This window comes from Pongo pygmaeus, chromosome 7, assembly GCF_028885625.2.
Source record: "Pongo pygmaeus isolate AG05252 chromosome 7, NHGRI_mPonPyg2-v2.0_pri, whole genome shotgun sequence".
Lineage (NCBI taxonomy): Eukaryota > Metazoa > Chordata > Mammalia > Primates > Hominidae > Pongo > Pongo pygmaeus.
In genome coordinates, this window is record NC_072380.2 from 65,796,532 (window position 1) to 65,811,026 (window position 14,495).

The 14,495-nt window shown below is 40.7% G+C and overlaps 1 protein-coding gene and 1 pseudogene across 6 annotated transcripts in view; one reads left to right on the forward strand and one right to left on the reverse strand.

Annotated features, from left to right (window-relative positions):
• The window catches only part of LYPLA1 (lysophospholipase 1), a 57,977-nt gene that overhangs the window by 18,599 nt on the left and 24,883 nt on the right, over nucleotides 1-14,495 (reverse strand). For 2 of the 6 annotated variants that reach the window (XM_054497701.2, XM_054497705.2), the window contains 3 exons: nucleotides 4,105-4,170; nucleotides 1,687-1,734; nucleotides 670-740 (listed from right to left, as the gene is read on the reverse strand). In XM_054497701.2, the coding sequence (XP_054353676.1) occupies nucleotides 670-740; nucleotides 1,687-1,734; nucleotides 4,105-4,170 (185 nt within the window). Of the gene's footprint in view, nucleotides 1-669; nucleotides 741-1,686; nucleotides 1,735-4,104; nucleotides 4,171-13,897; nucleotides 13,941-14,495 lie in introns of all 6 variants that reach the window. The other 4 variants (XM_063668780.1, XM_054497704.2, XM_063668781.1 and 1 more) reach the window with 4 other exon arrangements.
• On the forward strand, nucleotides 7,469-11,954 carry LOC129042152 (putative protein CRIPTO3; annotated as a pseudogene).

Here is a 14,495-nt window from a genome sequence, read left to right on the forward strand (position 1 = left end):
GGCAACATAGGGAGACCCTGTGTCTACAAAAAAAAAAATTAAAACCTGGCGGGGCATGGTGGTGTGTGCCTCTGTGGTCCCAGCCTACTCAGGAGGATGAGGTGGAAGGGTCGCTTGAGTTCAGGAGGTCAAGGCTGCAGTGAGCTTTGATCACGCCACTGCACTCCAGGCTGGGTGACACAGCAAGACCCTCTCTCTGGGGGGCAGGGGGTAAAAGGAAGGAAACAGCAGTACCTCCTGAGACTAGATAAATGTGGTTTTTTTTGTTTGTTTTTGTTTCTGTTTTTCTGAGACGAAGTTTCGCTCTGGTTGCCCAGGCTGGAGCGCAGTGGGGCGATCTCAGCTCACTGCAACCTCCATCTCCCAGGTTCAAGCAACTATCCTGCCTCATCCTCTCAAGTGGCTGGGATTACAGGCGCCCACCACCATGCCCAGCTAATTTTTTGTATTTTTAGTAGAGATGGGGTTTCACCATGCTGGCCAAGCTGGTCTTGAACTCCTGACCTTCAGGTGATCCACCGCCTCTACCTCCCAAAGTACTGGGATTACAGGCGTTAGCCACCGTGCCCGGCCCAAATGTGTAATTTTTAACCAGTACTGATATGATTACTGAATCTACTAAAAACATTTAAGAACACTTTTGGCTTTATAAACATTTTCTGTACTTACTATTTTCTGCTGCCTGTTTAATCCCAGATTCATCCTCCTGTGAATCTGGTGAAAGCCCAATAATATCAAACCTGTAAAATAAGGCAAAATCTTAAAAGAACCATTTGATTCTAAGAAAAATCTATTATTGTAGTAAGTATATTTTACTACATTCATGGTAGCTTGGATTAAAAGGCTAACCAGAATTTTATTTTATTTTATTTTATTTATTTATTTTTTGAGACGAAGTCTCACTCTGTTGCTCAGCCTGAAGTGCAGTAGCATGATCTCTGCTCACTGCAGCCTCCCCCTCCCAGGTTCAAGCGATTCTCCTGTGTCAGCCTCCTGATTAGCTGGTACTACAGGCGCATGCCACCACACGCGGCTAATTTTTGTATTTTTAGTAGACACGGGGTTTCACTGTGTTGGCCAGGCTAGTCTTGAACTCCTGACCTCAGTTGATCAGCCTGCCTCTGCCTCCCAAAGTGCTGGGATTATAGGTGTGAGCCACCATGCCTGGCGAAAGTCATCATTTTTTAACAGACCTGATGTTAGGAGTCTCAGAGAACTGTTAGGAAAAATCATAGTCTGGAAGTAGCATATAGGAACAAAAAACTGACCCTACTTTCTGACAGTAAAGTGCAGACGGAATGTGAGGATATCTTCAGAGGGCTGGAAGGGAAGCGGTTTCCTTAAAAACAACCCAGACAGGCAAGAAATTGGAAAGATGAAGAGGCTGTGGTTTAACAGGGGTCATTCGAATGTTGGGTTACTAAAACCAACAAAGGTTTATCAAACAGCAGAAGATATTCTCCCACATGATTTTTATTCAAACACTCTCTCCTATTTCCTCTACCTGTATGTACAGCTCCTTAAGTTTACCCCTAAATCTAGAGTATAAAAATGTAAATAGAGGTTAACTATGCAACTTTGCAATTTAAAAAACAGCTAAATAAAAACTGCTGTACACAAAAGCATTTCTGATAACATTAAATAAGTAATATAATGTTCTTATTGAATAAGTAAATTCTTACTTACCATGAAGGCATAGCCATGTTCATATTTAATGTAACAGGCCTAACAGGCCTACATGGAAAAGAAAAAACAACAAAATCAGAATAACAAAGCATAAAAACTGATAAATTCCATTAATCAAAAACAGGTAATTGCTTGAGACCTACACAAAACTATATGCTACAGTTTTAACATAGGAACTGTTTTATTTCATCCACACCTGTACAACTCTGCTTTCCATGCCCCTCCAAATGTGTTCTGAAGACAGAGCAACAGCAACAAAGGACGAAGCTTGACAGATACATTTTCCCTTCTCAACACCCTTACTTACTACTTTTGACTTCTCAGACACGAGAAGAGAAACCAGAAACCAAGACAGTTGGAAATGTATAAAACACGAGATTATGGTATGGGGCTAAGGACAATGAGCGATTTATTACACTGATACTGTAGCATCAATTCTCATATGCTCAGATTATACTTTTCCTAATTTTCTAGTTCTTAGCGATGTACTTGCTTAAGAGACCTCTAAATAAATAAGGGAAATCCAAAATTTGCCTAAGTGTCCATTACAGCCAATTCAAGTCTGTGATTAAAAATATGCTAGATAATCTGAATTCAGCTCCATCCAAAGGAAAGAAAAATAAGCACACTCTAACTACATCTCACCACTTTCCTCCTGATTCATGAAGTAAGTCCACCTTAGAGGTTACAAACTGTATCAAAATTTCTTTGAGAATACAAACTTCCCTAGGTTGGGCAACAGCCTTTTAAAGCAGTTCAACTTGGGGCAAATATCAATATCCATTCCAATGTAATTAAGAATTCTGGGCCAGGCGGGGTGGGTCACACCTGTAATCCCAGCAATTTGGGAGGCCGAGGCGGGCCGATCACCTGAGATCAGGAGTTTGAGACCAGCCCAGCCAACATGGTGAAATCCTGTCTCTATTAAAGATACAAAAAATTAGCCGGGCATGGTGGCAGGCGCCTGTAATTCCAGCTACTTGGGAGGCTGAGGCAGGAGAATCGCATGAACCCGGGAGGCAGAGGTTGCAGTGAACCGGGATTATGCCACTGCACTCCATCTTGGGCAACAGAGAGAGACTCCATCTCAAAAAAAAAGAAAAAGAATAAAAAGAATTCTGTCTCTTGCTTGAGCAGAATGATAGAGGACATAGCAACCCTAGCCACAGTATTCACTGTAACCTACAGAGGTAAGACAGACTGTATTTCAGGATAAAAAGAGGAAGAAATGTTTTCTTATCCAATCTTCTCAGCTGTTGTTCTTCTTCCCATTCTCTCTTTCATGTTTATGTATCTGTCCCAACTCTACTGCTACTACCACTTCTGGGGATGAATTACTAACTGATATGAGTATGTCCAATCCCTTCTTGTCTTCTCCATGGTTATTGCTTCTCAGCAACCTTTTGACCTAAATCAAGGGTGTCCAATCATTTGGTTTCCCTGGGCTACACTGGAAGAAGAATTGTCTTGGGCCACACATAAAAATACATTAACACTAACAACAGCTGATGAGGTAAAAAATAAAATAATATTTAAAAATCGCAAAAAAAAAAAAAATCTCATCATGTTTTAAGAAAGTTTACTAATTTGTATTGGGCCGCATTCAAACTGACCTGGGCCACAGGTTGGACAAGCTTGACCTAATGTGCCAATCTTATTGATCTTCTAAGTTTGCTCAAAACTTTCAGAGCCAGAATTCAAAACAAGACCTATCATATTCCAAAGTCTGTGCTCTTTCCACAGTACATCAACATTGCCCCAAACGATAAAATTAAAGAGTGTTTTCAATATAATAAAGATTTCTCACAAATCTAACAGGTAAATCCCCTTCAGAGATACCCTAGGGATATCCTAGAACTTTACAGATATTTGTATATCTAAGATAATTTTTCTGGGAGGCCAAGGCAGGTTGATCACTTGAGGTCAGGCATTTGAGACTAGCCTGGCCAACATGGTGAAACCCTGCCTCTACTAAACATACAAAAATTAGCTGGGTGTAGTGGCACGTACCTGTAATCCCAGCTACTCTGGAGACTGAGGCAGGAGAATCGCTTGAACCCAGGAGGTGGAGGTTGCAGTGAGCCGAGATCACGCCACTGCACTCCAGCCTGGGTGGCAGAGTGAGACTCCATCTCAAAAATAAATAAATAAATAAATAAAATAATTTTTCTGGTCTTAAGTTCAGCTGACCTCCAAGACAGCAATATTTTAAATTGCTTAACGAAAGAGAAAAAGAGAAAAAATCAATTTAACTAAGAAACCATTTTAGTTTTAAGGAATTCTACTAATCTTTATTTTTAAACAATATTTAAAAAGTATAAATTAACTGTATTCAAATACTTTTCTGGAAGGGTAAAGCAATCACAATTGCTCCTCTCCAGACTCTGAATCACAAGCCTGAAGATCAGAAATACTCACGCATGCGGGCAGATATATTTGATATGTGAACTTCTGATACCTGCAAAGGCTTCTGCCCATCCGTGCCTGGTGGAAAAATCATTGAATAATGCTATTAGACACTGTTTTAAATCCCAGTAAGTAAGTAGCAGAAGAGTAACTTTAAAAAACTGTGAAGATAAATGTTAAATCCTAAAAATATGTTTTTGTTTGTTTGTTTTTTGAGATGGTGTCTCGCTCTGTCGCCCAGGCTGGAGTACAGTGGCGCGATCTCGGCTCACTGCAAGCTCCGTCTCCCGAGTTCAGGCCATTCTCCTGCCTCAGCCTCCCAAGTAGCTGGGACTACAGGTGCCTGCCACCACGCCCGGCTAATTTTTTCTATTTTTTAGTAGAGACGGGGTTTCACCGTGTTAGCCAGGATGGTCTCGATCTCCTGACCTCGTGATCTGCCCGCCTTGGCCTCCCAAAGTGCTGGGATTACAGGCGTGAGCCATCACGCCCGGCCTAAAAATATCTTTAAAATGTGGGCTCTCAATACTATTAAAACAACACCATGAATCTAAAAACAACCCAGCAGCTGTTATTTAAGTTTTACCTAGGGATAAGGATGATTTCTCAGATTTCTGAACAGCAATGTGTGCCCCTTCAGATATTTCCACAGGGCTTCACAACTTCCAAACTATAGATATATTTTTAAAATGTCTTTATACAATGTGTTTATAAAGTAGGCAAAACAAATAATTAACATTTTACACAAAGAAAAAAAGCCTTGGCCGGGTGCAGTGGCTCACGCCTGTAATCCCTGCACTTTGGGAGGGTGAGGCAGGCAGATCACCTGAGGTCGGGAGTTCAAGACAAGCATGCCCAACATAGTGAAACCCCATCTCTACTAAAAATACAAAAATTAGCCGGGCATGGTGGTGTGCACCTGTAGTCCCAGCTACTCGGGAGGCTGAGGCAGGAGAATCGCTTGAACCCAGCAGGTAGAGGTTGCCGTGAGCCAAGATCACGCCACTGCACTCCAGCCTGGGCAACAGAGTGAGGCTCCATCTCAAAAAAAAGAAAAGAAAAAAAAGCCTCAGATAAATAAACTAAATCAGTTGTCTAACATCTCTACATGCTTACCACACTATTTAAAAACAGTAACTTTCACCTGGGCACAGTGGCTCATGCTCACAAGCACTTTGGGAGACTGAAGCATGCGGATCACTTGAGTCCGGAGTTCGAGACCAGCCTGGCCAACATGGTGAAACCCCGTCTCTACTAAAAATACAAAAACTAGCTGGGCGTGGTGGTGCATGCCTGTAATCCCAGCTACTCAGGAGGCTGAGGCAGGCGAATCACTTGAACCGGGAGGCAGAGGTTGCAGTGAGCCGAGACTGCACCACTGCACCCCAGCCTGGGCAACAGAGTGAGACTCCATCTCAAAACAAATAAGTAAGTAAATAAAATAAAAACAGCAACTTTTGCTGAGCATGGTGGCTCATGTCCATAATCCCAACACTTTGAGAGGCTGAGGCAGGAGGACAGCTTGAGACCAGGAGTTTAAGACCAGCCTAAACAATACAGTAAGACCCACTCTACAGAAAAGAAAAAAAATTTTTTTAATCCAGCAACTTTAATATTATTTCTTCATGTGTACATGTTCACATACATACACGTTCAAAGCAGAATACAGAAAAACTGAAAAACTATAAATAATCAAATCCTTCTAGCCAGGAATAAACAGTTAATTTTCTGATGCATTTCCTTCTGATTTTTCCCATGCATGTCAATTAAGGAATAGATGCACGTTTTACAAAACAGGGATCATATTATACATATAGTTTCCTGCTTATTTACATTTGGCTATATACTTGATGCTTTTCACATATTATCTCTACTAAAGAATAAAGTACAAGTAATTTCAGCCTTTCTTATTTCAAACAGTCTAGATACATGTTAGTTTTTTGTTTTTTTTTTTTTTGAGACAGAGTCTCGCTCTGCTGCCCAGGCTGGAGTGCAGTGGCAAGATCTCAGCTCACTGCAAGCCCCGCCTCCCGGGCTCACACCATTCTCCTGCCTCAGCCTCCCGAGTAGGCGCCCGCCACCACGCCAGCTAAATTTTTTTTTTTTTGTATTTTTAGTAGAGATGGGGTTTCACTGCGTTAGCCAGGATGGTCTTGATCTCCTGACCTCATGATCCGTCTGCCTCAGCCTCCCAAAGTGCTGGGATTACAGGCGTGAGCCACCGTGCCCAGCCCCCTGTTAAATACTTTTCTATTAACTATTTTTCTGTTTCAACCCACCTCCCCCAAAGTGTTAACGACACATAAAAAGATTAGTAACAACAGTATTAACTGCAATACTTACATAACATTAACTATAACCAGGATATTGTATAGGAGTTTTGTGTGTATGCACATGTGTATATGTGTAAATAGCTATGTTAAAGACTTTTTTCTGAAAACTATAAAACATATTAAGAAATTAAAGAAAATCTATATAAATGGAAGATATCCCACTTTCATGGACTGGGAGATATAATATTTTAAAGACAGCAGTACTCTCAAATTGATCTATGGAGTCAATGCAATCTTTATCATAATACCACCTGACTTTGCACATATTAGAACCCAATCTAAAATTTGTATGGAAACTCAAGAGACTCAGAATAACAACAACAACAAAAATCTTGAAAAAGAACAAAATTAGAGGACTCACACTTCTTAATCTCAAAAATTCCTACCAAGTAACTTTCAGAGACTAGTACTAGAGTACAGACAGACATATAAATCAACCGAAAATCCAGAAATAAAACCTCACATTTACTGTCAACTTATTTCTGAAACAAATCAACAGGGAAGGAATAGTCTTTTTAACAAAAGTAGCTGGGACAAGTGGATATCCACACGTAATACAAAGAAGTTGGACTGCTACCTCATACCATATGTAAACACTGACCAAATACCTAAATGTAAGAGATAAAACTATAAAACTAGAAGAAAACATACATACATCTTTGTGACCTCAGATCTGGCAATTTCTTAGATATAACATCAAAAGCACAACCGACAAGAAAAAAATAGATAAATTAGAAATCATAAAAATTAACTGTTGTGTTTCAAAGGACACTATGAAGAAAATTAAAAGACAACTTACATAATGGGAAAAATGTTTGCAAATTACATCTAATTAAAGTGTCTAATATCCATAATTAAAAAAACTTGCAACTCACAAACAAAAAGACAACCCAATTAAAAAATATGCAAAAGACTTGAAGAGATGTTTGTCCAAAGAAGACATACAAATGGCCAAAATGCACAGGAAAAGATGCTGAACATCATTAGTCATTAAGGAAACATAAATCAAAGCCCCAATGATACATCACTTCATACTCACTAGGATGGCTATCAATATAATGATGAGAGGAATAAAGTCTGGTGTTCTGTAGCACTGTTGAGTGAATATGGTTAACTACAATTCAGTGTATATTTTCAAAATGCTAGAAGAAAGGATGTTGAATGCTCACAATGAAAAGAAACGATAAATGTTTGAGGTGATGGATATGCTAATTACCCTGATTTGATCCTTACATGTTGTATACATGTATCAAAATATATCACTCAGTATCCCATAAATATGAACAATTATATATCAACTAAAAGTAAAAGGAAAAGAAAAAATACTTTTAAAAAAACTTTGGCCAGGCATGGTGGCTCATGCCTGTAATCCCAGCACTTCGGGAGGCCAAGGCGGGCAGATCCCTTGAGTCCAGGAGTTCAAGACCTGCTTGGCCAACATGGTGAAACCCTGTCTCTACTAAATCTACGAAAATTAGCTGGGCTTGGTGCGCACCTATAGTCCCAGCTACTCAGAAGCTGAGGCTGGAGAATCACTTGAACCCGGGAGGCAGAGGTTGCAATGAGCTGAGATTGTGCCACTGCGCTCCAGCCTGGGCGACAGAGTGAGACTCTGTCTCATTAAAAAAAAAAAAGGAATATACTAAATGTCATGAATTGTTCACATTAAAAGGGTTAGTTTTATGTCATGTGAATTTTATCTCAAATTAAACAAAAAAGACATCTCAATAAAAAAATAGGCAAAAGACTTGAATAGACATTTCTCCAAAGACAAATGAATGGTTAATACACCATGAAAAGATGCTCAACATCATTAGTCATTAGAAAATGCAAACCAAAAGCACTGTGAGATACCACTTCATACCCACCGGAATGGCTATCTTAAAAATGACAAATAATAGCCAAGTGTTAAAGGGTATGGTGAGAAATCAGAACCCTCATACACTGTTGGTAGAAATGTAAATGGTGCAGCAACTTTAGAAAACCTTTAGGTTCTCAAAAGGATAAATATGAAGTTACCATATCCAGCAATTCTATTCCTAGGTCTATACCGAAGAATAGTGAAAAAATATGTCCAGTACAAATGTGGTGGCTCATGACTGTAAACCCAGCTACTCGGGAGGCTGTGGCAGGAGAATTGCTGGAACTCGGGAGGCGGAAGTTGTGGTGAGCCGAGATCGTGCCACTGCACTCCAGCCTGGGAAACAAGAGTGAAACTCCGTCTCAAAACAAAAACAAAAACACAAAAACAAAAAACTTGTACACAAATGTTCTTTTTTAGCAGTATTACTCAACTCCAAGGTGCAAACAACCCAAATGTCCATCAAATGATGGATGAATAAACAAAATGAGGCCAGGCATGGTGGCTCATACAGTAATCCCAGCACTCTGGGGAGGCCAAGGCTGGCAGATCACCTGAGGTCAGGGGTTTGAGACCAGCCTGGTCAACATGGTGAAACCTGTCTCTACTAAAAATACAAAAATTAGCCAGGTTTGGTGGCGCATGCCTGTAGTACCAGCGACACGGGAGACTGAGGTAGAAGAATCACTCAAACCCAGGAGGAGGAGGTTACGGTGAGCTGAGATCACACCTCTGTACTCCAGCCTGGGCGACAGAGTGAGACTCCATCTCAAATAAAGAAAAAAATAAAATAAAATAAAATGAGGCATAGCCATACAACAGAGTACGATTCAACAATGAGAAGGAAGTACTGACATGCTATAGCATGGATGAGCCTTGAAAACAATGTTAAATGAAAGAAGCCAGTTACAATAGAACACAAATGAAAGAGTATAGGGTTTCTTTTTGAGGCAATGAAAATGTTCTAAAATTGACTGTGATGATGGTTGCAAAACTTACGGTGAATACATCTAAAACAATCAAATTACACACTTTAAATGAGTGAATTGTGTGGTATATGAATTATGTCAATAAAACTGGTACCAAAAATAAAGACAAAGAATGCATGACTGGACCCAGTCATGAGGAACCATTAGACAGACTCAAGTTGAAGAGTCATTCTACAGAATATGCAGAACTGAAGGTTGTGGCTATATGCTTTAAAACTGTAAAGGAAATGAATAAGAACTGATAAACAGTTACAGATTCAAGACATGACAGCTCAAATGAACACATACTCCTGGAAAGGATCTCAGGCCAGGAAGGAAACGGACACAGTTGAGAAAGCTGGCAAAACTTCAATGGAGTCTGTGGACTGGATATAGTGTTTAATCAATGCTCATCTCCTAATTTGGAGTGTTGTATGTTGGTTATGTACAAGCATCCTCGTGCATGGGAAATACACATTAGAGTATTTAGAGGTGATAGGAAATCATGTCTGCAGGTTTATCTCAGAGTTAAAAAAAGACTCATCTATATATACATACATATATATACAGGGTGGGGGCATGGACAAGCACACACAGGACTGAGTGCACACACAATGGAACACACGCAGTAAAAGATGAACCAAGGAAGCTCCATGAGCTTTTTGATATGAGATTTTTTTGTACAAAAAGCACACATTTTATTTTAAAAGTGTGAGTTACAATTGCCACAAAAAGAATAAAATACCTAGGAATACAGCTAACCAGGGAGGTGAAAGATCTCTACAACAAGAATTACAAAACGCTGCTCAAAGAAATCAGAGATGACGCAAACAAGTGGAAATGCATTCCATGCTCATGGATAGGAAGAATCAATACTTTTAAATGGCCATACTGCCCAAAGCAATTTACAGATTCAATGCTATTCCTATCAAACTACCAATGACATTCTTCACGGAATTAGGAAAAAATGTTTTAAAATTCACATGGAACCAAAAAAAGAGCCCAAACAGACAAGGCAATCCTAAGCAAAAAGAACAAAGCTGGAGGCATCATGTTACCGGACTTCAAACTATACTACAGGGGTACAGTAACCAAAACAGCATGGTACTGGTACAAAAACAGACACATAGACCAATGAAACAGAATAGACAGCACAGAAATAAGGTCACACACCTACAACTATTTGATACTCAACAAAGCTGACAAAAACAAGCAATGGGAAAAAGGACTCCCCAGTCAATAAAAAGTGCCAGGATAACTGGGTGACCATACGCAGATGATAGAAACTGGATCCCCACCTTACACCACATACAAAAATCAACTCAAGATGGATTCAAGACTTAAATGTAAAACCCCTAACTATAAAAACCCGAAAGACAACCTAGGAAATACCATTTTAGACATAGGACTTGTCTAAGATTTCATGATGAAGACGCCAAAAGCAACTGCAACAAAAACAAAAATTGACAAATGAGATCTAATTAAACTAAGGAGCTATTGCACAGCAAAAGAAACTATCAACAGAGTAAACAAACATCCTGCAGATGGAAGAAAATATATGCAAACTGTGCATCCAACGAAGGTCTAATATCCAGAATCTATAAGGAACTTAAATTTACAAGTAAAAAACAAACAACCTAGCTGTTCTGTGGTGTAGCCATTCTTTTATTCCTTTACTTTCTTAATAAACTTGCTTCCACTTTACTGTTAAAAAGAAAAAAATCAAACAACCCCATTGAAAAGTAGACAAAAAACATGAACAGACACTTTTCAAAAGACAGGCTGGGCATGGTCGTGGCTCATGCCTATAATCCCAGCACTTTGGGTAGCCGAGGCGGGCGGATCACTTGAGGTCAGGAGTTCGAGATCAACCTAGCCAACACAGTGAAACCCCATCTCTACTAAAAATACAAAAAATTAGCCGGGCATGGTGGTACGTGCCTGTAGTCCCAGCTACTCAGGAGGCTGAGGCAGGAGAACTGCTTGAACCCAGGTGGAGGGTGCAGTGAGCAGAGATCACACCACTGCACTCCAGCTTGGCGACAGAGCAAGACTGAATCAAAAAAAAAAAAAAAAAAAAAAAGACATACATGTGGCCAACAAGCATATGAAAACATGCTCGAGATCATTAATGATTAGAGAAATGCAAATCTAAACTACAACAAAATACCATCTCACAGCAGGCAGAATGGCTATCATTAAAAAGTCAAAAAAGGTCGTTAAGGGTTGGGCCATCAGGAACATGCGCCTCCATCTCAGGGAGACCTGGCCTTCAGAGATGACAGCATTCAGCCCCAGGAGGAGCCTGCAATTCGTCCTCGGTCTTCCCAACTTGTGCTGCCCATGGAGATACAGGACAGTAAGGAGCTAAACAGAACCTGCTGTCTGAATGGGGGAACCTGCATGCTGGGGTCCTTTTGTGCCTGCCCCCTCTCCTTCTACAGACGGAACTGTGAGCATGATGTGTGCAAAGAGAACTGTGGGTCTGCGCCCCATGACACCTGGCTGCCCAAGAAGTGTTCCATTTGTAAATGCTGGCATGGCCAGCTCCGCTGCTTTCCTCAGGCATTTATCTACCTGGCTGTGATGGCCTTGTGATGCATGGCATCTCATGGCTTCCAGGACTCCAGAACTACCAGCATCTACACTGCCACTTCTATGCTAGCTGGCATCTGCTTTTCTATACAAAGTTACTATTAATCAACATTGACCTATTTACAGAAATATGATTTTAGATATCATGCAAATTTCATGACCAGTAAAGGCTGCTGCTACAATGTCCTAACACAAAGATGATCATTTGTTAGTTGCCTTAAAATAATGAATACATTTCCAAAATGGTCTCTAACATTTCCTTATAGTACCAACTACTTCTTACCTCTTTGCCCTGCCCTCCCCCAAAAAACTACTTTTTTCAAAAGTCAGCCGTATCTCCATTGTGCCCAAGTCCAGTGTTTCTTGATACATGTAATTCTACCAAAGTCTTCTTAATATGTTCTTTTAAATAACTGAATTATATCTTCAGATTATTAGAGACTAATCCTAATGTGGACCTTAGGATATAGTTTTGAGTAGAGTTGATCAAAATCAATTGAAATAGTCTCTTTGAAAGGAAAGAAAGCAGCCAGGTGCGGTGACTCATGCTTGTAATCCCAGCACTTTGGGAGGCCGAGGTGGGCGGATCACGAGGTCAGGAGATTGCGACCATCCTGGCTAACATGGTGAAACCCCGTCTCTACTAGAAATACAAAAATTAGCTGGGTGTGGTGGCGGGCGCCTGTAGTCCCAGCTACTCGGGAGGCTGAGGTAGGAGAATGGTGGGAACCCAGGAGGCAGAGCTTGCAGTGAGCCGAGATCGTGCCACTGCACTCCAGCCTGGGCGACAGAGCCTTTAACAGTCATAGATTTAAAAGACTGTTTCTTTACCATCCCCTTAGCTGAGTAAGACTGTGAACGGTTTACATTTACAATTCCTGCAGTAAACAACCTGCAGCCTGCTAAGCATTCTTCATACGTGGTTCATTCCACACAGTTAATTGAAAATGCTCAGTTACGATTTCATACAGATGAACAACTGATGACTTTATTTACTCAACTGCAACAGCAGTTAAGAGTAGAATGCATCCTTTTTACATCACCCACATTAGGGCTCATACACCTTTTCCAGGACCTTTGAAAGGAATCAAATGGCTGATCGCCTAGTTGCTAATGCAATTATTTAACGCTAGACACTTTCATGATTTAACACTTGTTAATGCCTCTGGTCTCAAACGCAGATACAGCATTACCTGGAAAGAAGCTAAAGCTATTATCCAGTGGTGCCCAACTTACCAAATGGTACATTCCTCATCTTTTACGGGAGGAGTTAATCATCGAGGATTGGAACCTAACTCTCTTTGGCAAATGGATGTCACACATGTTCCCTCATTTGGGAGACTAGCTTATGTACACGTATGTGTGGACACCTTTTCTCACTTCGTCTGGGCTACATGCCAATCAGGAGAGTCTTCTGCCTGTGTTAAACATCATCTTTTGCAGTGCTTTGCGGTGATGGGCATTCCAACTTCTATTAAAACAATTAGATAATGCCCCAGGCTATACTAGCCAAGCTCTAGCTACATTTTTCTCTATGTGGAATATTAAACATTCATTACTGGTATCCCATACAATTCTCAAGGACAAGCCATAGTGGAAAGAATGAATCTCTCCCTAAAACAGCAGTTGCAAAAGCAGAAAGGAGACAGAGAACATGGAACCCCACAGATGCAACTGAACCTAGCATTATTAACTTTAAATTTTTTGAGCCTGCCCAAAGGCCAGATGTTATCAGCAGCTGAACAGCATCTACAGAAACCAGCTGCAAAGACAGAAGCAGAACTGATTTGGTGGAGAGATCCGATCACAAAAAGTTGGGAAATAGGTAAAATAATAACTTGGGGTAGAGGTTATGCTTGTGTTTCTCCAGGCAAAAATCAACAGCTGATTTGGATACCATCAAGACACCTGAAACCTTATCAGATGAGCCAGATGCCGAGTAAGAGACTCCGGGAGGATCCCGAGGGCTCCCCAGTTGCAGCCATGTCGAGACTGACGCTGAGGAGGATCGCAACTGTCATGAGCAACACCCGAACACAGCCACCCACCTGGGGACAGATCAAGAAGCTGTCACAGATGGCGGAAGAAAACCTGAGGAAAGCGGGAAAACCAGTCACAATGAATATTTTAAAGGTAGCTATGATAGTGGTTATTACCACTGCCGTGTGTCTTCCTTCAATAAGGGCTGACACAGAGAACAATTATTAGGCATATTCATCAATCTTGCCTGGCAATAATGCCTAGATGTAATCACTCTGACACAGTTACATATGCTTTCTGATCTCAGTATTTACCATAATAAATCTGCTCCTATTATTGAGGCATACCCACCCTCAAAAACCTATTTGTAAGAAGGACTGGACCTGGCCAGAAATAATGAACATACTTGTTTAGGAAGATTGCACTGTAGAACAGGCAGAGATGCTGCACAATGATTCCTATGGAATCATTATTGATTGGTCCCCTAAGGGGATGTTTAGCTTGAACTGCACCTCTCAGTCTGCGTGCCACGGTCACACTATGTTCAGATGATCTGAACAAAATGGTCAGATGGTAGAAATGATAAGAAGTATGGCAAGAGTTCCTATTATCTGGAACCACAGCCATATAGTGGCACCTCAACCTCAAATGATATGGCCTGCTCTA